Below are 27,678 nucleotides of genomic sequence, written 5' to 3'. Positions count from 1 at the left end.
ATCTCTGTTTGCTGCCAATGTTTTCATCTGCTTTTATCTTCAGTCATATATATACTTAATGTACATATTTTGGTGAAAAAACGAGAGAGCGCTACAGCTCTTGGTTTAAACGTTTAAAAGTATTATTTATTTTGATTTTAAGTACGTGTTGTTTGATTAGCTTAAATGTAACAATTTTTATATGTGTAAAATAAATACAAATTATTATTATTATTAATATTATTATTATTGTATTACTTTTCTTCTTCTTCTTCTTCTTCTTATTATTATTATTATTATTATTATTATTATTATTACATAAAGTGTGTGTGTGTTTTTGTCACCTGTGCTCAGGTGGTGGCTCTGGGTGACGTGCCGGACGGGACGCTGGTGACAGTAATGGCCGGCAATGATGAGAATTATTCCGCGGAGCTGAGGAATGCCTCCGCCGTGATGAAGAACCAGGTCGCGCGCTTCAACGACCTTCGCTTCGTGGGCAGAAGCGGCAGAGGTGCGAACCTAAACATCTGTGTGTGTGTGTGTGTGTGTGTGTGTGTGTGTGTGTTTAGAAACCTAGAACAGGTGCTCATACAACAACAGTAAATAACCTGCGTGTTTTTTACTCATTCAGCAGCTTCCTATTACACTTAGCCCGTCAACCTCAATAACCAGTGTGTGTTACATCAGCATAACAGAACTAAATTTGATCACAATAAATTAGCATAAACGACCAGTGTACAATTGAATTATTAAAAGTGCATCTCTAAAACAAATATCGGCATTTATTTTGCTTAATCAACATAAATAACAAGTGTATGTATTACTCACAGAAAATTGCCACCATAAATAGCCAGTGTGTATTTTACACATATAAACGCATTAGCCTAAAAACACTGTTTATTTTGCACACACTAAATAATCAGCATAAAAAAACAGTTAATATTTTACACATATAAATGCATCAACATAAATAACCAGTTTATATTTCAAACGTGTAAAATCATCAGCATAAATAGCCAGTTCGTTTTTAAATCATATAAGACCATCAATACTAACCATTGTGCATTTCAATTATATATAATTAAGAGCATTTATTTGCAGCATCAACATCAGCATCAATAACAAGCATGCTTTTGAAAAATAAATAAGGGAAGAAAAAATAACAGCATTGTTTGAAATGATGCAGATGCGTATTGTATTCCAACTTATAAAATATTAAAAGCATCTTTCAAAGAAAAAAAGAAATGAATCCGTTTTATTGAAATACAAAAAAAAAAAATGCATTGTCTCGCATCCAGTAGAGACTGCGGGAATGCGCCTAATGTGTTTTGCCTGTGGAAGTGATTTGCCAGTATTTGTTTTTGTGAGATGTTTTGGGGTATTTTAAAGGTTTAGCTTGTTTACACACCTTTAAAAAAATCCCTCCGCATCGTACATAGCTGAGATTCCTCCGCCCGCTTCCCTTTTCCTCTTTAAACGAGATGCAGACGCGCGCGGGAGGAAAGTTTTGGAAAAAACAGAAAGCACCTTCATTTCTGCGGTGGATTACACGCGCGCGCACGCAGATGTGCTGTGCAAGTGCGCGCGTGGAAGACTCGTGCGGGCAGCAAGAGAGAGAGAGAGAGAGAGAGAGAGAGAGAGTGTTTAGAGAGGTAATGATCTGGAACATATTACAAAGATCGTCAAAGCGGATATTATCGCTGAATCCGTTTGGATTCCGTTCAAAAGATGAGCCTCATGCTCATCTGTATCTGATCACATTTCAGGAGGCTTAAACTTTACATTACGTTTGGATTAAATTATTTGCGTATAAGATTGGAGTCAAAATATTTTTGCGAATTTAAATTAAGTCACATTCTCAAATAATCAGATTCTTCTAATTTATTAATCCACAGTCATTACAACCAAATTCATATTGGATTAAAATTGAATAAATTATTTAAATTTGCCTAAAATTCATCCACATACTAAACCAGAGCTAAACCAGATTAAATATTTAATATGTTATTTAAATTGGATTTAGTTTAAATTTGGTTCAAATTACTCCACTTCACATTCAGTTGTAGAGTAGATCATTAAAATGTGAGTCAAATTTATTAAGATTCACATTTTATTTAATCTTTAATCTATAATTATAGATTTTATTATGATTTTAAAAGCCTGCATTTGTGTTCTAAATTCATTCACATTTTGGATTTTAAGTAATTATTACTGGTAATAAATAAACCCACATATTCTGATGCTTTTATAGACACGTTAGTAGGTGCTGTAATAAACACATTTGATCAAATAACTTTTGAAACACCAGCATTTACAAAATCTGAACTTGTAGAACACTGGAATTGCGCATTGTGTGAATGCAGTCTCAGATACAGATTTTTTTTCAGACTGATTCAAACTCTTAAAACTAGTTTTAGTGCACAGATGAATACAGGTGCTTTAGCTCAAAACAAATCTGAAGATTAGCAGGTTTAGTATGTGCAACAAATATTAAATGTTAAATATTAAAACTCTGGGCATTTTTTAACCTGGCTATGGTTGTCCATATATGTCTTCATTCTTATGAGACCAACACCAAGTCTTTCTTAACACCATCGCTCTGTACCTTTCTTTTTTCTCAAAGTCGCAGCTGCACCCACGCTACTGAAAGTTTCTCAGAGAGTCAGGCCTGCAGTGTTGGCGTCATATCTGACCAAATGTATGTGACCTTTTAAACCACAAAAAAAGTAGACGCATTGTAAGTTGTATCATTCCTCTGTGTTTTTCTTCTCCACCAGGGAAGAGTTTCACCCTAACCATCACTGTGTTTACTGGACCTCCCCAGGTGGCCACATATCACCGGGCCATCAAAGTCACTGTGGATGGACCACGAGAGCCACGACGTGAGTCTCAGCTTTCCTTTGCTTTTTATTGGGTTCCAATACTTTTTTGTGTCTTTGATATACTATAAGCTGCCGTGACAAAGATCAACACCTGTTCATGGTTTTAGAGAAAATTCAATGTAAAGTTTTTGTTTCTGTTGTGAAGCTGTTTACACATTTTTTTTACTGTTTTCGGCCAAGTGATCTATCTGCTCTACATTAGGGTAGAATTAGCTGCCTCAGTTGAGTGGATGGCCTAGTTGAATGGTGTAGGCCAAGTGCTGGACTGGCCTGATGCCTCTGCAGCAGCATGGCAGATTTAGGGATGATAAATAGACACATGATATGCACTAAATACAATCCACGTTCATCAGACTCTGAAAATAGTCAGTGTAATGCTCGGTTCTCTAGCCACGGTACAGTATATTGGTCTGGATTAGTCAGTAGCCTGGTTTGAAGCGGGGAGGTTGAATTTTGTTTGCGTACCCTTGGTTTGTTTAGAAAACAGGATTGTTTCAATTTGCTGTGTACTGCTGAATTATAATTATATAATTATAAGCCTTAGCTGTTCTTGGATGGTACAAAAGTGAAGCTTATTGATCAATTGATCCCTTCCAATCATGTCTGCCTTTGGGGGAAATCAATTGATTTCTTTTCTATTGTAAGTTATATTATTTCATGTGCTTTAAAGATCAAATAATGCTTAATTTGCTTACTTTGATCAAGCATAACATTATGTACACCTCATTGCTTCTAAACCTATAATATAGTAGTTTTATAATTACACTTAGACTGTAGTCCTGCGAGGAAGGACTAGAGGATGAGCAACATGAACTTTGCAGCAATGTGACTTTACATCTACAGGGTTACATCTAAATTGATAATGGGTGTAGAAAGAAGGATGTGGTTATAATGTTATGCTTGAATGCTTGATTGGTGTATGTCTAAATAGGGCGCATTTTAATTTTTTGGCAACTTTTAAAATAAAAAAAGAATCACTGATTTCTCACAAAAGGGGGAAGTGGTCGAAATACGGGTATTCATTGGAAGGGCTCAATTGCCAACATGGATATTACATAGCTCGTAAGTGACACGTCTGCTTGCTTGGTTTCTCTAGAAGATAACCTTGTTGAGTCCTTGTTCGTCGCTGTCCAATGAAAAACAAGTATCTCAATTTTTGTTGATTTTTAGTTTTCTACATAATTTGAACAGACAAACTCTCCTTTATACTGTGCCAAAATTTCCTGATGAACGGACCAATAGAAGTACTTCAAAATGATCTGAAATAAACTCTTTTTACATCGACTTCCATTGAAAGTTTAGAAGTTTTTTTTTCTGTCCTGTAAAGTCGCTGTTTTGGAGATAAATAAAACAATATCTGAGGGATGCGAGGGTGCCTGACTTAAACAGGAGGATGGGTAATTCTTGGATACTTCTGGTCAGATGGAAGTCAGGTGCTTGGTGGAAGCAATCATCCCACTATACCTTCTTGAGATGTCTGTGGCCGTACCCGAGGGTCTTTACTTCACTTGCATATTATGTACATGCATGTAAATAATGCCAGCCTGTGGTGTGCTAAAAAAGGCGGTTGAAATGCATCACGGCATGGGTTATATTGAGGCGATGATGATGTGCGAGGCTGAGGTCGAGAGGAGAGATTTGATGAGAGTTATTCTGAGAACGTCCCCAGATAAAAAAGACAAGTGAGTCATCTTCTAATGATGATATGCCAGGATGGTGCCGCGGTATATATGTGCTTCCAAAACTGTTGCCCCGTTTCGGTGTCGGTTTCAGAGTCAGCAGCTTTTTTCAAGCTTCTGCACTGAAATAAACTTCCCTCCAGAGAAGTGGATGCACCTACAGTACCTTTCTCCAGTGTGTTAATACGCAACACATGCCGACCCTTTGTGGTCTAGAGGGTTGCCAACCTCAGACGTCTTAATAAGCCCAGCCTTTTCCTTATTAGCCAGACCGCTTAGAGAGAAGTTGAGCCACAAAGTCGGTGAGGTCTCTGCCTCTCGGCCATGCCTTCCTCCGCTGGGGTCAAACCTGCCTGACCACACGAGAGCCTGCTGACTTAACACTCTTCAGTGGTTGGCGGTGATGGACCTAAGTCTATAGGGCTAATGCAGGGCTCGACCACAGGGCTATTACCACCCCGAGAGAGATACAGACAGAGAGACAGACAGACAGAGAGGCAGACACTTACAGACTGCTAGTCTGCATAGCAACTAGCACAGCAACTGCGTGCAGAGTTTACAATGCGGCTTTGCACAAAGTTAAGAAAGTGTTTTGCATGCATGTACGTGAACGTGCATCTTCGATTAAAAAGTGCACATGCAACACATGCTGGAGGTGCTAGTGTCTGATTCTGAGTCTGATTGTGGTCCTTCTGTCTCCTGTCAACATCCCCTCACGATGTCTTCTCAGCTAGACTCTGTCTGGGCTTTAAGCTAGCTCACAAAGATCATGTGCGCACAGTATATTTAGCTTTTTACATTATAGGTGTTCTTATAGTCACAATAATCACAATATCTCTTATTGTACTCATCGTACAGTAGAAGGACATGCTCTTAATAATATTTGATAATCATGGTATCATCTATTGTGTCTATTGGGTTTATTTGTATATTTGCTTACATATACTGTATAACAGTGAGCAATATTTTAAACAGTCGTGCAATGCAGTCAACATTGCTTCAATAACTGTAAATAAATGACTTCATACACATACAGTGTGAACTACAGTAGTACAACAACTGAAGACTCTCTTACTACTGTATATTATTACCTTTTAAAAGCGTATTAAGATTTATGAAACATATAATTTAAGAACATTCGTACAAACTTCCTATAGGCATGTTAAACTACTCTGATTTTTTATTTATTTATTTATTTATTTATTTTTGTAATCTGGCCCATGAACACTTAAAGCTTTTCTTCTTTGATGTTTTTAGACAAATACATTTTAAGCGCTAAAAAATTTAAGTTTTGTAAATCTTGCCCGTGCTCTTGTGCGACTGTAAATAACTGCCCGGCAGCATTATAAAGATGGCTGCCAAGTGAACAGACACTCCTATGAGGACTTTTGGCTACACCCCACTAATGATGAGCAGACTGTTCTAATTGAATGCATTCAGGAGGCGTGTGCAGTGGCTCGATTTCGCATATAAAACTGATTAATGTGCGTGTGTGTGTGTGTGTGTGTGTGTGTGTGTGTTTGTGTGTCTGTCACACAGCGGAAAAGATCACTCTCATTCGTTTACTCTGTTTTTTTCCGTCTACTTGAGTTTGTGTGTGTGTGTGTGTGTGTTATAAAATAATCATTCTTTAGTTGGATGAGTCCTCTTGATGGTATTTTTCAGAAGAAGCCACACCCTATTTCCTCTCAGGCAAGGGTTGTATGAGGCCGTGAGTGTGTATAAATGTGTGTGTGCGAGTGTGTGTGTGTTTTTGTGTGTGTGTCAGTGTACCCGCGGTACTTTGATAGCTCTGCCAGGAGAATGGTGCCATATTAATGTTTACAGATTGAGTTGAGAAACCTGACGGACAGGACCTGAGCTCCCCGCAGCGAAATGCAGACCACACAAACACACACACACACACACGCACACGCACACACATACTCCCGCAAGCAAAAACCACAATTAGCTTACTGCGACACCCACGCATCCAGTGCACACCCATTCGCCTTCATATGTAGAGCATATCTAGTTCACATAAACATATATTTAATCCTATAAGCAGAAAAATGTATGTTCAAATGGTTGTTGATACTCCTTCTAATTAATTTATTCATCTACTTTTAAGTCGCTCTATTTCTAACATATAGAAGAGAAATACTGCCAATAGAATAGGACTCTCTAGAATAGGAGTAGATAAGCTGGAACCTGTTGGCACTATATGCCTCATGCCATGTGGACCAGTAGAACTGTCTTCTCTGGAATGATGGTGCTTCATCCACTTGGATGAGTTGTAGAACTTCTTCTCTGCACATTAGAAACAGTTACTCCAACAAAAGCAGGATAAACTCTTTTTAAATATCCTTGAGTTAGAAAGAAATCAGCAGGAGCAATATCTTAGTTTTAGTGCACATTTAAATGTACCTATATATTATTAGATATAGGACAGAATATTTTACATGCATGCATTATATATGTTTAAGTACATCAAAATGTGTATAACCAAAATTATTTAGCTGTAAATGGCAAAAAAAAGCAAAGAAAAAACTTTTTAGGGGGCTTTGGCCAAGTCAGTAAAAAGACTGCATCATTTATTCTGATTTGATTTCATAATTGTTTCTTTATTGAAAAGCAACACAAAATATATTTTTACTCTATTCTATTTACAATATACACACATATATGCTGATAATATTCTTACTTCATATAAGGAACTTATATACTATAATAATGTAACCTATATATTATTAGATATAGAACAAAATATTTTACATGCATGTATTATATATGTGTAAGTACTTCAGTTTATACAACCAAAAAACATACAAAAAACAGTAAAAGGACTGGATAATTTATACTGAGTAATAAGTAAGTCATATTGTGCTTTATTTTCTTTCTATGTAGATGTGTAGATGTTAAAAAGCAATACAAAATATTGCTTTTAGCCTATTCAATTTACCACATACATACATATATTTTAAAAATATTCTCACTTTATATACTGTAGATAAGTACCTTTAAGCTTGAGCCAAAACCAGTGGTGGAGTAATTGCACTGTATAATTTGGAAAGATGTATATTTAGCGCAAATATTACTGAAACTGAAACTTATATTTCTAAGAGAAAAACAAGTCGTTTACTCTTATTTTCTTCTGGGGTTTTTTAAATACTCATTATAAACCTCAGCGGCCAGGAGCTTCAGATCTTTTTTCTCCTGCCAGCCTGTCAAGCTGTAGCACATTTTAATTTATTGATGTAACTGATTGTCTCTAAACACCCAGCCAAGTTCATATCAGAGTAAAATGAAACTGCCCACAACTATGCTAATGTGTGTTTGTGCAAAGACGAGTCACCGCACTGACGCCTCACACACACCGCTAAATAAAATAGATTTGGAATTTTTATATATCTTACATACACAATCCAGCATAACATTATGACATTTCTTTCAGCTGTACTGATCATATAGGATACTTTGTAGTTCTATATACTTACAGACTGTAGTCCTTTGTGTGTTGTTCTGGTAGAGTGAGTGGATCAGATACAGCGTTAACGGAATATTAATGCATAGAAAAATATAATAGTATTGAGATTGGCTAAAATGATTTAGGTAATGTATATACAGCTCTGGAAAAAAATAAGAGATCACTTCAGTTTCTGATTCATTTTCTCTGATTTTGCTATTTATAGGTTTATGTTTGAGTAAAATGAACAGTGTTGTTTTATTCTATAAACTACAGACAACGTTTCTCCCAAATGTCAAATAAAACTATTGTAATTTAGAGCATTTATTTGGAGAAAATGAGAAATGGATGAAATAGCAAAAAAGATGCAGAGCTTTCAGACCTCAAATAAACCAAAGAAAACAAATTAACTTATAATTATAAAGTTTTACGAGTTCAGAAATCAATATTTGGTGGAATAACCCTGCTTTTAGTCACAGTTTTTTCATGCATCTTGGCATCATGTTCTCCTCCTCCACCAGTCTTACACACTGCTTTTGGATAACTTTATGCTTTATTACTCCTGGTGCAAAACTTCAAGCAGTTCAGTTTGGTGGTTTGATGGCTTGTGATCATCCATCTTTCTCTTGATTATATTCCAGAGAGTTTTAATTCGGTCAAATAAAAGAAATTTATTATTTTTAAGTGTTTTGTTTTAGAGCTGTATATTGTATTTATAAATTATAAGTTTAAAAAGTACATATTGTCACAGATCAAGTACTGGTACTGAAAATGTACAAACACACACACACACACACACACACACACACACACACAGCCCTGAAGGTAGATGGAGAGAGCAGTCAGTGCAGACGGAGGTGTAAAACCTGAGGTGCTGCAGAAAAGGAGAACGAGAGCATGAGCCGTGCAGAAAGTGTGGAGACCCTCCCTGCTGAACAGACCACTTCTCAGCCTCACCCATTACAACACATACGATCTCACACACATACACACGTGTACACACACACAGACACACGTACACATACACACGCACACACGCCCTCAGAGTATAGGCTTTACTGCATGACATCACTGGATAAGTTTAGGGTGTACTAAGTTTCAGACCTATTTATATATATTTATAATGCACGCTTATACAGTTTATGTCAGGGGTGTTAATTCTGCTCTTGTTGGGCCGGTGCTGTTGAGGTTTCTGATCCTGCTGAGCAGAAGCTCATGTGGTCAGATGTTTGAAGGATGACAGACTGTTTACACAAGCCCACTCCCTCCAGTTTCCCCATGGTTGAGATAAGTGTCACTGAAGTGCCCTCTAGAGTGGCAAAAAAGACATTGGGTGTCCCTTTTCATTGGGGAACAATCGATCAAGTACCTGCTATAGGGTGGCCCTAAGTCTCTCAATAAGTGCCCATGTCTGAATGGCCTTCAGTCCTTCCAGTAGAAAAGGGTGACCATTATAAAGTTTCTTTTATGTCACACTTTCTAGACATTGTGACAAAGAGTACACCTTCCTCCAGATACATTATTGGGATGCTACTCTACAGGGTTCTCCTACAGGTGAAAAAAACTGTTAGGTACTCCACAAGTGGACTTTATTATAATACAGCAGGTGTGTTTTTATATTTGTATGAATCTGGCACTAAAATCAGGTGGGCTGGTTGTTTACAATAGAAACCTGCAGCTAGACCAGCTCAACAAGGACAAGATTGACACCCCTGGTTTAAGTGGTTGCTACTTCTAGGCACTTGGCTGTTAGTACGTGGTGAAGGTGTTCTGCAAAGTGGTACCTGTGGTATTCCAGGAAGTTCATCTGTTGTTCCTAAGCAGTTGCTGTGGTATTTTAGATGGTTAGTAATATTTCTCAGGTGGTAATTCCGGTGTTGTCTTAACAGTTTAACCACCAATTATTATTTTTAAGTAGGTGCTCTAGCTGTAACTTCAGAAAATGCTAGCGTCTGCAAAAAAAATGCTGTAGAAAATGGGAATATAGAGGTATGCATTCTTTTCTTTTTTAGTAAAGTACTACATTGTGCTACTTTTCCAATTATAGAGGATTCATCTGCGACCTCCCTCTAGTGTTTAACAGTCATTTCCTGAGATAACAGAAGAAACTGAAAGTGTTCAGACTCTCCATAAACGGCTCTAGCAATTTGACGTGATCCCATTGATTGTAGATAATAACTGCTGTTGACTCCCAGTCGCTGACTGAGTCAGATATTAAGCATGCTAGATATTTGGGGCATCTGTGGTCTAGATATTTGGGGCAAGTGATTGCAAATTTGCCACAGAGCAGAGCTTTTTGTCTGCATTCAACGAAAAACTTTCCAATAAAGTCACTGAATAAAAAATTGCGTAATGTGAACTAGGCGTAAAGATCTCCAGGTGGATGAAAGAGTGTTTAATTTTTTTTTTTTTCGTAATTTAAGAAGTCATTCTGAGTGGTTCATATGGTATTTCAGATCATTGTGAATGTACCCATTAATGTAAAAGGTGGTTGCAAACGTGTTTTTTAGATTTTGTTTGTTAAGGTTCTCTGAGTGACAGTTGTGATTAAGTTGCTATGGATGTTCCTATGGTATATCCAATGATTCCTGTGGAGTCTTAGGTGGTAGCTTGGGTGTCACCACGCTGTTGCTCTGTTACCCTATGTGGTTTATTGGCTGTGTGGCTAGAAACCTTTGCTATTTGCACTATATTATTTCCTATGGGGGAAAAATCAGTATTACCCAAAAGTGCAGTTCTTACAAAATAAGTATTCATTTTGCAGTTCCACCTAGTTTTATTAATCGTGTTCTTTAGTATTTAGCTCAGAAAATCTGAGTCAGTCAGTCTCAGATCAGTAAGACAGATCTCGAGCTGAGATCAAGGCGAGAGAAGAAAGGAAGGTAGGTGGAGGGATTCACCTCATTTGCATTTTGGCACAGAGACGGCGTGAGGTTTGCAAATGCATTGAGAGCAGCAGCGCATTATTTGTTCTGTGATATCCCAGTGTCTTGTGTGTGTGTGTGTGTGTGTGTTCATAAGTAAGACACCTGCCAGGTGTGTCCACCTGTACATAAAGTCTGCCACGCCCAGCTCTCTTAAATCACTCAAATAGGCCTCCCGCTTTGATGTCCAAAAAGGGCTTTCAAAGGCATAGAGCCATATCAATAAGAGAGAAAAGAGTCTGGAGCTAGTGTGTGTGTGTGTGTGTGTGTGTGTGTGTGTATGTGTGTGTGTGTGTGTCTTGGGGGGAAGGGTTGGTGTGTGAATATACTACAGACTATGTAGTAGTCAGACATCTGTAGTATGCAAGTTGTATGCATTTATATTTAGTATACATCAACATCAGCCATAACATACCACCAACACCAAGTACCACCTCCAACCTAATAGTATACAGTATTAGGTATAAACAACTATCATTAGCAGCAGAGTGGTGTTTTGCGAGAATTAATATTTCTTGCTCTTGTGCTCCCCCTACTTTGAAAAGCATGCCACTAAAGGTTACATTTTACACATGCATTTGCGGACAAGCTGAGAGATACAGAACTGGCAAAGACAAGTGAGAGAAGCATGTGGACTGAGGCGGTATAGTAATATTACAGGACTTTACACTTATATCACTAGAACTAACATAGTGTTAACATACTTACATAGTGTTAAGGAGTTACATAGTACAGCTAATGGCATGCCAAGCTCAAATTACCAATTATTAAGACTTTATTAAACTTTATGTTCTGTAAGTTGTGAGGTGGGTTATTAATTCCATTGGTATCGATGAGCTTTGGGTGCCATTGACCTGGTTATTGGTTGTCTTTTCTTGGAGCACCTGGTTGTCACTGAGAAATGCATTCCAGGAAGACCCCCACAAGATTTTCCTGATGTTCTGACCAAGACTTTTACAACATAACAGTTGAGATCTTGTGAAAGATATATATTTTTTCCTGTTCATATATATGTATACTCATATTTATTAAGCTGAAAACCAAAAAAAAAAAACTATGTGATGTATGTACTGTAGTCTCAGTATTAGCCAACCTCAGGGTGGGGGTGGATAGATGAACGGAAGTCTGGAGATGAACAGATGATTCATTTGTGTTAGCACTGTCTCTCTTTCTCACACACACACACACACACACACACACACACACACACACACACACACAAAACCTTGTGGATACTTGCCGGCCACTGCGGAAGGCCACTGTTGCCAGAGGGCAGCGCTGTGGCCGTCGTCTGTCTGTCTGCATATCCGCCAGCCTTCCCGTCTGTCTCCATCTCCCGGTCTTCCAGAGTGTATAGACGGTTTCTGGACAGCTTTGGTCAGCTCATTCTGAACAATAACAGCAAAACCGCACATTCAGATCTGGTCAAAAGCTTTGGACACTACTTGACCTTGAGGAGATTGCAGCCTAAAGCTATTTAGACAGAACTGAACAATACAGAGCTGAATAATACACTAAAGTTCTAGATCTATGATCTATGATCTATGACATTTAGCAGACTCTTTATTCAGAGTATCCAGAGCTTCCTACAGATCAGTCACATGATCATTGAGTGCTTTGAAGCCAGGTTTAGGAGCCTGTTAGGAATATAACAACGCCCTAGCGACCACCCTAACACACCTGAAGCCATCATATTGTGCTCCTGTATACACTCCTAGTCTCTCTCCTAGTAACTTTTGATTTTGACTGTCGCTCAGAATGCAGACACACAGACGCACGTGTGTTTACCGAAGGGGGCGGGGCCTGGTGAAGTCTTCGCTGGAGGATAATGCCCTTTAATACCGAGTGAAAGCTCGGCATATTAGGCTTAAGTACGTCTGGCTGAGAAGAGAAAAACACACCGTTGGGCTGAAGTCCTGTAGGCCTGTGTGGTTATTCTTCTTCTATTAGCCAAATCTGCCTTTTGTTTGCTCTTTAAAAACCGAGGTCAAAGTAGCATAGAAGCCAAGTCTTTAAATCTTGACCTTTAATGAGTTTTCAGTCCTGTTTTCAGTAGTTTTCACTGGGAATTAGGAGCCCAGTTTATTAAAATTGTGTTAAATCATCAATTTAAAGTGTCACAACCTCCAAAATGAGTTCAAAATGAGTTCAAAGCACACATTTATAGAACCACTTTTGGTTCCTTAAAGAAGCATGCTTAAAGATAATTAACCAGTTGTACATTATATCTGGTAAATTTCAGCCCAAATATGTGATCAAACTATAATTTAGCCAATTCTGAAAGCTGATCAGATATCTTATCATACTCAGATTCATTTTTGCGATGTTAACCCAGTGTTGTCTCAGGTCACAGGGTGATGTAGTTCCTTATTCAACCACTAGGTTGTCTGTATTGACCTTGTGCGTGGCTACAGAAACCCACTGAAGCCAGTGTTGAAATCTATGGTTACCACCATGGTTCAACAAACCATTTGAATTTTTGACCTTCATTTTAAGGTATACATTGACATTTCATAGATGTTACCAAGACTTTACAGTAGATATGCATTGTATTTGCTCAAATGTGTCCTCAAATAACCCTGTGTATTGCCTTTATTTTTAATAAAGTGTAATAGTGTAAGAGAGATCTGTCTTTTTGATGTAGTTAAACAGGTTCAATCAGAACATGCCTTTCGTCGACATCTCATTGCCTTATTGACAGCTATTTGGCTGACATTCCTTTTAGGCTTGTTTTTGTAGCAGAAAAAAGTATCGTTTCTATGTGGTGTGTTTCTCAGTCTTTGAGTTTACTCCTCTATTTTTGAATATCCTTCTGGTTGCTGTAATAGAGCTCAGTTTTGAAGGCAGTAAACAGCTAATAATGACTTAAGTACAGCTCTACACTGGGGGGTTAGCTTAACATGCTGTTATACACTGTTGAGCCAAACGTCATTGGATAGCAGTGTATAAACTGATTATGAAGATGTCTTTTATTGCACAGCTAGGAAACACTGATAGCAGTAGTTGTGAGGTGTTATCTTGTGAGTGAACTTGAACAATCTGAATCTGTGTGGGGATTTAACATTCCTCCATCAGCACTGTGTTTTCCAGGCCTAATATGGTCTGCTGTACTATGTGTTGGTATAATGTATTTTTTATTGTTAATGCTGTAGTGATGCAAGATGATAAACACATTTTAAATAGATAATGTTTAGATATCTATCATTCTGTTCTTCTGTATATGGAAACAATGACAACTCAAACAGTCATCTGAATGGCACGTTTCTGGGGAAAGAGTTCTTCAAATACAGAAAAAATGCTCTTGTTAATAGATCTATATGCACTACAAAAAGTTTAAATGGTTTTAAACAGGGCCAAAAAGCTTCCACTATTGTTGCAAGTCAAATATATATAATTTCAAGACTGTAAAGAACCATTGGTGTGCTCTAAAACTGAGCGAGTTTTTTTTATTGAGTGAATAAGTTTAAGGGTGGGGAAAGTTTTTTGAAGCTAAAGGAAGAATTGAAGCTCTGATTCACACTTCATCATCATCACCACACACACACACACACACACACACACTCACACACGCTGCTTACGCTTTGTTGTGTCGTCAGGCTGTGTGGTGTCATTGCCCTGCCATTAAAGCCTTGAATATCTCCCAAAGTCATCCTGCAAAATCCCCCAAATGTCCTCTTAGAAAAGCTTTCCAACACACAAAGAGAACATCACAGGGAAAACATGGCTGAAACACACACACACACACACTTACACACAGGGCAGGCCCACTTTGTGAACACTCCCCTGTTTAAGCTGTGCACCAGTAAAAGCTCCAACCAAGCCGCAAACCCGAGGAGAGATAGAGTGAGAGAGATACAGAGAGAGAGAGAGAGAGTCTAAAATGATTCAGCTGTTTGTTTTTCTGCCACATTTTACAGAGAGAATTCTGCAAATAATGGAAACACACACACACACACACACATGCGTACAGGTTTGCTTTTAGTATGACTCAATGGTCTTTTTTTGAATCTGACATTTTTCTCCTTTACATTGTGTCCAACAATGATGAATCAACCAATAGAAAACATACAATATGTTCACTACCAGTTTTAAAACACGCTATTTTTGTTGTCCAGTTTACATATTCTTATTTTTACTGCTGAAACTGAGACTTGAGTCCAATCATGTTAATCTGAGCTAAAGGCTAAAGCTGTTGTTTCCGTGTGGGTCAGCCAGACGTTTTCTCCAGTTTTCTCCAAGAGTCTTTCTTTTTTAAAGGTGTAGAAAAACAGTACTTACCACTTTCTGACTTCTACTTTTAATAGTTACAGAGTTCTCTGTGTTTCTGTGTCTTTTTCTAGTAATTATGATGATATTAGGTGTGAATTTGCTGTGTGATAAAAGTGTGTAAATGCTGCAGTAGAGAGTACAGTAACAAATCCTTTCTAGCACTTTGTAAATTTACATTTTGTATAAATTTCCAAAACTTTTTATTGTATTATTAGTGCTACTTATTAGCTGTAAGTCTTTAACCATCTTATTGTTTGCTAAAATCTCCCTTTTTTAAAACTAAAAATGTGATTTTTTTACCACATCTTTTACAGTATACAGTTTTTTTTTTTTACAATACTAAAATTACTTTAGCAGTTTTGAGTTCATTTGTTTTCCTTAAAGCCCCTGGCACTTTTGATTTGTGCCAATACCAACATTAAAAGCCAGCTATTAAAGTTCTGTGAGTTGTGAGATAAAAAGACTCAAACACCCATCATAGTTTGGTTCTTGTGGTCAGGTCAAACCATCGTTTGACCTGACACCCTTACAACTATATATATAAGCCCATAAGTTACTCACTTTAATAAGGGCTCTAATTGAGAAATATGACACTGATCTCACACAGCAGTGTTTTTAGTCCCTTATGTGCATCATGCTGACACATGTGTATGTGTGTGTGACTAAGAGCGAAACCTGTTGAAGCCAAACATCTACATCAGTCCATGTGTTGCATGAACACCTATTCATACCCGCCATTAGCATTCATCTTTATTCTCTAATTATGTTCCAAAGGTGAGTAGCTCCTCCATTTCAGTTTCACAGAGTGATAATAGTGTGTAATAGTCTCTATTGTAGCCACATTGAAAAAAATACCAGTTCTGGATATTTAAATATACTCACTGTATACTCAACACTTTCATCTATAGTACATAGGGTACTCAATATACTCAAAATCTACTCTCAGTCAACTAGGATGAGGCGTCCATAGTGTAAAAAAGTAGATTAAAGTATACTAAGCATTAGTATGCACATTAGCATAGTACACTAAAGTGTACTTGTAGACAAATTATTAATCAGTATATTTAAAGAGTGCTAAAATATAAAAAATAAACTTATTATTATTTAATTGTATAAAAATAGTACAAAAGTCTTACTTAAATTGTGCTAAGTGTTCTTAACTGTACTAAAATGGAACTATTTTGAATAAACTTAAGTAACATTTAAACATTTAAACTACTTCATGTATGTATGTAACCACATATTTTAAATATGCTTACAGTAAAATTATAATACATTTAATGAGTATTACAGCTGTATTACTATATATTACACACTGAGTATATTAGGAATGTACTAAGAATTGATGTTAAATATATTTAATCTATTTATATTAGAGTACAGATATGCTTCTTGTTCCTGTCTTTTGTAGGCAGCACACTTCTAGTATACTTCGTTGGGTATAAAAATATATATTTAATATACTGTACTACATTCTTACTTTAATTTTTTTACATGACATTTAAATGTGTTACATAACACTGTTATATTAATGTAATACCTAAATATATTTTGAAAAAAAATTACTAATATAGGATTTTTTTTTTTTACTTTTGTTGTACAAAAACCTACAAAAGTATATTTGGAAGTATTTTAGAAGTATATAGAATGATATAAAACTAAAAGTGTACTTTATGGTAGTCTATTTATTTATTATACACTATATTGTACTTTTTTAAAAGTATGTAAGTATGTAAGTAAGTTTACTATCATACATTTGATAAAAGCATAATATTAATTTACTTTTATTATATTTTAAGTAAGTACATAAATCTGTTATTATTTTTACAGCATACTTAGACATTTTTCTATATGTTTTAAGTACAATTAAGTATATTTTTTCAACAGGGGTTACTATTCAAAATATCACTATATCTAATATATATATATATATATATATATACAGGCATAATACAGGATCTGTGTTCTACTGGCCCACTTTGAGCTTCAGCTGGTCTAGAGATGAGGCAAGCAGCCAAAATCAGATGAAAAACAAGCTTACACACACACATAGACACACACACACACACACACACACACACACACACACACACACACACCTTGATGTACTCTGGCTCTTGGTCTTCGTTCTGCTGCACAAAGCGGTGGTGATTGCTCACGATGGCTATCCGGGCTCTTCACTTAACCTGTTTGGACTCGTCCAGAACCCGTCCATAATCGTGATATTAAAAGAGCCCTGTGGTGTGAGAGAGTTTCACTACTGTAGTGCACTTCTGTGGGCCTACGAATGGACAAAGCTCCTAATTAAAGAAGAACTTAAATATGATTTCACATATATCTTGTTTGTACCAGACACTTTTCACCAGAGACTTTTCAATTGGGTTCAAATCTAAATTTGCAGGTGTAAAAGGTGCCATGAACCAACATTTGTTCCCATCCAAAGAGGTGGTACTGGGCTGGATCTACTGAAGCGAAGCCCAGTCCGGTTCAACACTTTTTTTTATCGTGCTTCAGACGTTTTTTGACCAGTGGCAGGAAGTTTACCTAATAAACAATAGAAGAAGAAAAAGAAGCAGTGTTGTGCTGTAATCCAGTAATTCCAACTGGGGCGTCATGAGCCAAAAGTGGGTTGCGGACACATTCTACACAAAAAAATAATTCATTAATTGACCTTTTTGTCACTCTTTACATAATCTTTAATAAAACTCAAATGATTATAGGTAGCTCAATAACATTTTGGCTGCAATTGGACAAGTAGTAGTGCACCTGTGGGTACCACTTTAAAATAAGACTGCCTTTATAAAGGGTTTATTAATGGTTTACAATTAGTGTATTAATGGTTACTACTTGGGTTGTAAATGCCTTAAAAATCATTAATAATCAGTTATAACACATAACACGTAGAAAGGAAAATAATGACCTGTTGTTTGTTAAATAGTGAACCCACAGCCATCTATATTGTTGCTCTTTTTACGTATGTGTTATAACTGATTATTAATGATTTTTAAGGCATTTACAACCTAATTAGTAATATTAATAAACTTATTGTAAACCATTTATAAATCCTTTATAAAGCTAGGCTTAGTTTAAAGTGGTACCCTCCTGTGTAAGCAGAATTAGTTTGATATCATCATTTATTTTGAAGATATGATGATTTGTTGTCTTCTCTCTTCTTTATCTCATTCTAAAAAGTGGTTCTTAGGAGAACTATGCACCAAAATGTGTGCATAGTTCTTCTACAGCATCACTTTAGCAATTAACCTTTTCTGTCACATTTATTTTTAAGCACATGCTGACTAAGTGTGAATCTGACTGTTGGCCAGCATGCTTAGCTTCTCTAAAAACACCAAAGCACAAAGATCATTGTTAAATAGTTTAATAGTAAAACAGCCATTGAACACGGCACTTGTCTACCACCTCTAGGGAACTGAAAATAATCCTTTATTAAACCCCTGTCACCTAAAGTGCCAAAGCCACAGCTCTAAATTCAGAATGAGTGTGAGACATTGAACTGCATGGCCTGGGTCTCAGCATTATATCATGCTTTCTACCAAAACAAAAAACAAAAAACTGACAGCATTCCTATAAAAAAAGGGACCACTTAAAAAAGACCACTTAAAAATGATGAGTTTCTTTGATTTTACCAAATTGAAATCCTCTGGAATATAATCAAGAGGAAGATGGATGATCACAAGCCATCAAACCACCAAACTGAACTGCTTGAATTTCTGCACCAGGAGTAAAATTAGCATAAAGTTATCCAAAAGCAGTGTGTAAGACTGGTGGAGGAGAACATTATGCCAAGATGCATGAAACCTGTGATTAAAAAACAGGGTTATTACACCAAGTATTGACTTCTGAACTTTTAAAACTTTATGAATATGAACTTGTTGTTTTATTTTGCATTATTTGAGGTCTGAAAGCTCTGCATCTTTTTTTTGTTTTTATAGCCATTTCTCATTTTCTGCAAATAAATGCTCTAAATGATGATATTTTTATTTGGAATTTGGGAGAAATGTTGTCTGTAGTTTATAGAATAAAACAACAATGTTCATTTTACTCAAACATAAACCTATAAATAGCAAAATCAGAGAAACTTATTCAGAAACTGAAGTACTCTCTTATTTTTTTTCCAAAGCCATATATTGCAGAATAAAATAATTGCTATATAACGTATATGATTTAAAATGTTAGATATACTGTATATATCTAATTTTTATTTTATTTTATATAACACTTCTTATATCAAGACATTCTTTCCAGAGCCGGTTCTGACCCGCAGTCATTCAGTGACTCATTAGATGAAGTCTGAATATAGTTCAGTCAGGCTGCAGTTTGCATAAGACAGACTGCTTTCGTTCTGATTTCCGACAGGAAAAGGATCACAGGTGCAGCGCTGGCGCCAGATACACAAACGTCTTCACCCTCCATCAGAACACAAGATTTCCTCTCAAACAGACCCCCCCCCCCCCCACCGCACACACTTACACACACACACTCACACACTTGACACTTCTAGAACAGAAACATCACACTCACAATTCACAATTCAGACACAATTCATGCATCTCTGTCCTGTTAATTGACTGGATTTCCAAAAATGCTACATTCCACCTCAGTTTGGTTTGATTAGGTGTTTTAATTTGATGATATAGATGTTAAGTTTCAGACATTAACTCTTACATTCACATATAGTTGAACCAACAGCTTCAGCCTGATTGTTTTTTTTTTTTTTTGACTATTAGTGAACGAGGCTAACTTTTCACAGCACTGCTTTTGCGGTTGTGACGAACTGATCTTGACCTCTGCACAAAGAACTTAGGTTAACCTTTTTATTTTTAGCTGTAGGATCAGCAGTGTAGTCCCTAGTAAAATAAAATGCGCTTAGTTGTGTTTAAAATATACTGAGATGTATCTAATTATGTTATATAAATATAGAAATATACTGGAAATATACTAATTCACTTTCATCTAAAATATGTTACTTAATTACACATTAACATTATGAAGTCATAAAATGCTTGCGAGAACGTTTTGATCACATTTTTAAAATAAAATGCAGTGTATATTTATAATCTACGATTCTGTGAAATATATTTTTAGTTACAATCTTGTATAATCTTGTATAATCTTAATATACAGTCAAAACATTCACAATTCATACTTCAATTCATACTGGGCAGTTTTTAATTGTCACTGTTATTTCACAAGGCAAAGTGAAAATATATATAAATTAACATTAGAAAATAGCTTCAAGATGATTTTATCCCATTTCTACTACATAGAAAACAGCTTCAGCTCTGTTATGTTGGTGGGTTTTCTCATTAATTCTAATTTTATACTGTGTAAAATAAAAAAATTAAGTTTAAATTTGATTCTATGCACAAAAACCTTGTGAATTAATGTAAGTCAAGTAGTTTTATTGTCAGTACTGCATATATACAGAACATACACAGCATTAAAATGACCACATTTACGACAACTATAGCAAAACAAACACTAAATGTACAATACAACAAGATCACAGATATAGACATAGCGGTTAGATATGATGGGGGGATTAAAGAGGGAGGGAATGGAGGTAAAGGCAGTACCAGTATAAAAAGAACCCATATAAACATTAGTGCAAATATAGAGGATCTAATATGTCACTATGTTGGCCCGTCAAGTTGCATTTCGCCACCACGAGTCGGCGAGTCGTGACCCAGGAGAGCAAATCATATGTTTTTTTTTTTTGTTTACATTGTTTCAGAATTTCCTAATAAAGGAACCTGTAGAGATGCTTTAAAATAAACTGGAATATTTTTTGTTTGTTTTAGACAGACTTTCTATGAAAGTTAGATTTGTTTTTCTTACATATACAAGGTTTTTGCATGATAACAGACAGATGCATCAAATATCATCTCAGCTGCTTTAATTCCCAGAGGTTAAACAGAGTTTGACCGAGACTCCGCCTCTAATGTGTCACTATGTTGGCCTTCATTCCTCATATTTTCTCTGAATTTCGCGATAAAGGGATCTGTAGAGATGCTTTAAAATAAACTGAAATAAAATCTTTTTAGACAGACTTCCTATTAAACTTAGATTTTTTCTACATATACAAGGTTTTTGCATGATAACAGACAGATGCATCAAATATCATCTCAGCTGCTTTAAACCCCAGAGGTTAAACAGTGTTTGACTGAGACTCCGCCTCTAATGTGTCACTATGTTGGCCTTCATTCCTCATATTTTCCCCGTATCAGCGAGTCGTGACCCAGGAGAGCAAATCATATGTTTTTTTTTTTGTTTACATTGTTTCAGAATTTCATAATAAAGGAACCTGTAGAGATGCTTTAAAATAAACTGAATTTTTTTTTTGTTTGTTTTAGACAGACTTTCTATGAAAGTTCGATTAGTTTTTCTTACATATACAAGGTTTTTGCATGATAACAGACAGATACATCGAATACCATCTCAGCTGCTTTAAATCCTAGAGGTTAAACAGAGACTCCGCCTCTAATGTGTCACTATGTTGGCCTTCATTCCTCATATTTTCCTCGTATCAGCGAGTCGTGACCCAGGAGAGCAAATATGAATCTCCGCTGCAGAAACACGCAGCCGGCCTAAACAATCGCTTATCTCAGGCTTATTTAAACGTCCAGTGAAGCGGGTTAAACTGCTCACGCTCCAGCTCACCATCGATTCCTGCCTGCTATCGAACCCCTATCAGCCCTGTTATAGACTTAAATACAAATATTTACTGAGAGGCTGGAGTCTGGAGGGGAGCAGCGTCTGGGATGCCAGGTATCAGGTGTCAGCCCTGCCCTGTGCATACACACACACACACACACATGCACAGAAAACACACACACACACACACACACTGTATATGCCAGTTAAACGTTTGACTATATATCTTAGGCACATTTAATGCCACTGATACAATGATTATTATACAAACATAATAATATGAAAACACCCTTTTAAAAATCAATAAAGTTTTAATTAATATGACATTTAGACTTCCTGCAGTAAAGAGCTTATGTTTAACTTTTCTAGAGTGAAGTAAAGAGCAAAAATAATAGAGTGCAGAAGAGAGAGAGAGAGAGAGAGAGAGTAAAGGAAGGAACCATGGCATATCAGCTGTTTAATCAGTTTTGAGAGAGAGAGAGGGTGTAATAATAACAAGTCTGCAGAATGCATATAATGGAGAGGAAGGGTCATTCAGAAAAACAGCACACTCTATTTGGATGTTTTAGAGTCTCGTTCTGTTTGATTGCTTTTGGCTTTACATGGTAGACGTGAAGAAAAAAAAGTATTTTCTACTATTTATTTATCAAAAGTGCTTACAGGCCTCAAAGAAACAGAAGGGCTCTATCGTACACCGCAGCAATAGTTTATATTACGACTTTTGCTCACAGCATTAAAATAGTCTCGGAAATGTAGAATTATATATCTACACTGATGGGCATGGTTGTCTGAAAATGAAGTTTGCCCAGGCAAATTTCTGGTGTCTTGCTATATATTTTGGTGGTGGAAAACACAGGTGCTCCACTGACTAATTAAAACCCTGACAACAGTCAACAGTCAATCGTCAGAGTCCATTCCTGTAGGTGCACTGAGCGCTCAAACCCGATGTTTAACTCAACATTAAACATAATAAAGAATAAAATAACATTGCTGTTCCCTTAAATGAGCTGCTGGTGTATCTTCACAGTGTGAACGCGCAAGTCAGTTTCTGTCTCAGCTGAGACGCAAAAAAGCACAACGCTGTTAAGACACGAACGTGCCAAAGTCAGAGCTCACCTGGCTCTTAAAGGGAATGATAACTGGCACACTCATTGGTTTATTTCACGTTACGCCCAAAATTAACCACACCCATGATTAATTAAGAGAATTATTTCATGCTTTTTGCACTTTTCGAGCTGCACAAGACATATTTTTGGCACCCTTACTGTTCCAAAGACACACAGACATGCCCTAAATTCAATTGACAAATGGTCAACGCTAGACAGACATAGACTTCCCATTCGTAGCTGAACTGAGTGACATATTTGGAATATATCATATCATATATGTCTGTCACTCATCTGGCGCCCTCATCTTCCCTTCTGCACTGACTGACAGCAGTTTATATTAGCAGCATGCCGCAGCATGATGGCACTAGTCTGGATCACTTTACTTTACTCAATTCTTGATTCCTTGATAACCCAGTTGCGTATGAGTATGAATGGAGTGAAATTATGTTGAAAAGTTTAAACTGGCCAATTCTTACTTGTGGTTGTGATACTTACTTGCAAATAATATTCATAACACTTTACATTACATTAGTTATCATGTACATATTTCCATCCTGGATGTAAATTTAAGACCAATTTAATATTTATAATTAGTTAGTTTTTGTCTTGCTTTTTTGTATATTTTTTATTTTTATCTTTAATACTTGGCATACTTGGCGAGGAGCAAGACACTTGGATGCTGCCGTAATACCTGATGACACTTCCTTATCATTTTATTTTTCAAATTAATATAGAAAATGTTTTTGAAATGTTTTATGCTTCGAGGGGTCGGAGATGATGTTTGGGGATACAGGGACCTACTCAATACAGCATTAGATATATGGTTTTAATGTTACGGCTGATGTAATTAGGCGTGTTGTATTGTTGTGTTATAGGGAAGATTAGGTGATTAGGGTGTAAAGGGTTAAAAATCACTTCTTGCATGCGTGTGTGTGTGTGTGTGTGTGTGTGTGTATCTGGGTGTGTATTGAGCGCTGGTCCTGAGCGGCCCTGCCGGTCTCCCTGGTGAACCCCTCCATTTGCCGTCTGTCTGTCCTGTGGTTATGATATCATGATGAGAAAAACGCTGCATTCCTCTCTAAGTGCCCCTCGCCCCTATCAAATATTCATACGCCCGGTCTGGGGGGGGGCCAGGGGGGTCCGGGCCCAGCCAAGTTAAACTGACCACCTGACCGCCTGCCGCACTCTCGCACTGCTCAGAGGCTTCCCCGTACCTGCACACCCGCACACCTGTGATTAACCCCGTAACCTCCACCATACATACCTGTCTGTATCTCTCTCTCTTTTCCTTTTTGTCTCATTCGCTTTATTTCTCTCCACCTGCCTTTCTTCTTCGATCTATAATGATTCAGCTGTTTCCAATTCTTGCTAATCCTATCTCTCTTTTTCTCTTCTATCTCTTTTTCATCTTTCTTTAATTTTCTCAGCCTCCCTCTCTCTCATCTCTCATCTACCTTTCTTGTTCCCTTAATCTCATTTACTCTCTCCCTCCTTATCTCTCTCTCCTTCTTCTACCTTGCCTTATTCCATCTTATTTTGTGTTTCTCTATCTTCATCGCGTTCTTTTTGTCTCTTTTTCTCCTCCTCTTTACCTTTTTTCCACTTCTCTTCCTCTTTTTTTCCCCACTTTTTGTTTCATGTCTTGCTCTCTCCCACTATTTCTCTCTTTCTTCTTTTTCTTTGCCTCATTATAACTTATTATATCTATTATATCTCATTATATCTTTCTCTCTTGATCTAACTTTATTTAATCTATTTCTCTGTCTCTCTCTTTACTTTTCTTAGTTTTTCTGTCTTTCAATCTATCATTTTTCCCCTGAATTTAATTCACTCATTTTGTGTTCCTCTATATGTGTTTCTCTTTTTATCATTTTTCTCTTCCTCTTTATCTATCGTTTTATTCTCTGTCTCTTTCATTTTCTCACTCTCTCTCTTTCAATCTATTGTTTTTCCCTTTATTTCATTTACTTGTTTACTTTATCTTGCTCTCTTCCTTTTACATTTATTTTACTTTTACATTTATTTTACCTTTTTCCATCTTTTTTGTGTTTCTCTATTTCTCTTTTTCTTTCTCTTTCTACTCCCCCTCTCTCTGCCTTTTCATTTAATTTCGTCTGATTGTCTCTTCCTCTATGTGTCTCTTTCTCATTCTCCCTTTTTTGTTGTCTCTCTGCTGATTTTCATACCTTTTACCTCTCTTTTCTTTCTTATTTCTTAACTTACCCTCTTGATCTGTCTTTCTTTTTCTATTATCTCTCTCTCTCTCTCTCTCTCTCTCTCTGGGCATTCATTGCTGACCTCACCTTGATCCTGAATCGAGGCAGAGTGGCACTGAAATGGAGGGAGCGGTAAAAAGAACAGATACATCACCCTGGGGGAAAAGAAACAACCAGGGATGATATATTGCCCATGGGCGAGCAGGAGAGAGAGAGAGAGAGAGAGAGAGAGAGAGAGAGGATGCACAAAATCCATATCAGAGCGTCCGTTGTGCCCCCGGTATCAGTATAAAATATTCAAATCTGCCCATTACTCTGCATTAAAAACCACAGAATGTTCACATGTTCCTCACACGTTGCCCTGATAGTCACATTAAATGCCCCCCATTAGAGTACTGCACGTATGATGGAGTGTGTGTACATATGGGGGTGGTGTGTGTGTGTGTGTGTGTGTGAGTGCATGTGGTGAGGCCTTTGGTAGTGAAGATTACATTTGGATCATGTTGTGCCAGTTGTGCAGTTGATATTACCGTATGTTGTCTGCAGTATAATGGAACTTCACAATGTCCTCTATTTATTGAGGAATTACAGTATTTGATCAGTCTGTTATCACTGATTATCTTAATTTTTAGTTAATTCACACCTTCATTTTTAAGTGACTCTGTGAAGTCTGTTTTTCTTACTAAATCCAAGAGATAATTTTTTTTATATTACGCTCATAAACTGATGCATATGCCTGTAAGAGCAATGCTTCACATGAAGTTTCAGTTTCATCTTCACCAACACCACAACTTGTTACAGACATTGCTTTTTCAACTTGCTGTATAAAGGGCACATTACTGGGCTTTAAGCGTATTTAAGCGCCTTTTTTTACCTTTAACGCTGCAGCAGCGGCACTCTTTGATTTAGTTTGAACTGAGACTTAAATCCAAATATTACTAATAGTATAAACTATTCGCTATGACCTAAAAGTCAAACAAATTCTATTCTGGCTTTTCATATTGTGTTGCAATGTTTTTTTTTTTGTATTCTCCTTTGAGTCTGCCAATGTTCCTAGATATGATGCTATAAAGATGGTACATGAGTATAAGAAAATAATATAACTAAAAATATTAAATTTTCAATATATTGCTTTGAGTTGAGTTGCTTGCTCAGCTTTAGCATATAGATTTGAGATCATAAGACATATTATTTAAGAGATCATTGGATTAATTCTTTAACCCACCTTATATTTGCATTAAGTTTGTTCTTTTATATTGAGCTTAACTGTATCTGTATCTGTAACATCTCTTTTCTGTCTGTTCTTCAGGTCATAGGATAAAGATGGAGGACACACAGAAGATGCAGTTTTCTGAGCGGCTGTCTGAGATGGGTTTTGCACGTGGCAGTTTGAGGATGGGCACTGGCAATGGAGCCACCCGCCCCACACACCAGTCCCATTACCCCGCCACCAGTGCCTCCCAGATAACAGGTACTATTTATTATTTAACGTAAGAATGAGTTGACCCTGACCTGATACCTGATGGTTGGTCAGATCCCATCTGGATTAGGTTGGTTAGTAGTTTTCTAGTTGAAGTTGTGGATGTAACAGTAACATTGGCAAACCCAGCCTAAAATTCAATATTTTGTCTTTTATTTGCCATAAGGGATGCTACAATTACTGATCACTGACAAACCTCACCCAAAATATGATGATTTCTCACGCCCTATTGAGTTCAGCTTGGGTAGGGCACCATAACTTTGAATTAAGGATTTGACAATGTCTGCCTTTAAAATTCAATGTTTTCAGGCCATGGCAAACCCAATGATTTGTCAGTATCTATTGTTCTTATTGGGTAATTAAGCATTCCCTGGCCTAAAACTGTGTTTTTTCAGGCCCCATTAAGCTTTGGTTGTCTTGTTGGAAACCTCTAGTTGGAATTATGGATGTAATGATTCTGTTTTTTAGTGAACCTGGCCTGAACCATAATGTTGAGTTAGTCCCTTAATTCTGACCCACTGCAGTACATGGCTTCTGTTGATTTCATGCACAGTTTAAAACACAATTTGAGTTGTGGTTCACAAAAAAACAAACAAAAACAAACCTTGTCATTGGTGGACCTGTCTGAAACCTGATGTTCTCTCAGGCCCAGTTTGAGTACAAGACCTCTACATTAATTTAAGATTATAACAATCACTGGTGATTGGCTGGGTCAGCATTGGGGAATGTCTTGTCTGATTGGATGAGGAAGAACTCAAAGCCTGATGATGTTTTAGGACCTGTCAGGATCAAGTTTTTGAGGAGAATTAGGACTGTAAGAATCACTTGAATCACTAGCGATTGGTAAACCTGGCCCCAAAATGTAATATTCTACGAAGTCTCTCATACTAATATGCTGTAATACAAGTGTATTTGAAAGCATAGAAGGCAACATGGCTTCTATTTATTTAGTGCAAAGCTTATAACACAAAATAGCTATATAACAACCAGTCAATTAACCAAATACTGTACGTCTGAATGGAC

General features: G+C 36.8%; 1 protein-coding gene across 1 annotated transcript in view; it reads left to right on the top strand.

Annotated features, from left to right (window-relative positions):
* Positions 1-27,678, top strand: part of runx3 (RUNX family transcription factor 3) — an 88,165-nt gene that overhangs the window by 37,031 nt on the left and 23,456 nt on the right. The window contains exons 4-6 of the mRNA XM_007238564.3: positions 334-490; positions 2,757-2,861; positions 26,485-26,646. Coding sequence (XP_007238626.3) covers positions 334-490; positions 2,757-2,861; positions 26,485-26,646 — 424 coding nt within the window. The remainder of the gene's footprint in view (positions 1-333; positions 491-2,756; positions 2,862-26,484; positions 26,647-27,678) is intronic.

The sequence above is a fragment of the Astyanax mexicanus genome, chromosome 7, assembly GCF_023375975.1.
Source record: "Astyanax mexicanus isolate ESR-SI-001 chromosome 7, AstMex3_surface, whole genome shotgun sequence".
In the NCBI taxonomy this organism is placed as follows: domain Eukaryota; kingdom Metazoa; phylum Chordata; class Actinopteri; order Characiformes; family Acestrorhamphidae; genus Astyanax; species Astyanax mexicanus.
The sequence above is the reverse complement of the archived record's forward strand: the minus strand, read 5'-3'. Positions and strand labels throughout refer to the sequence as shown.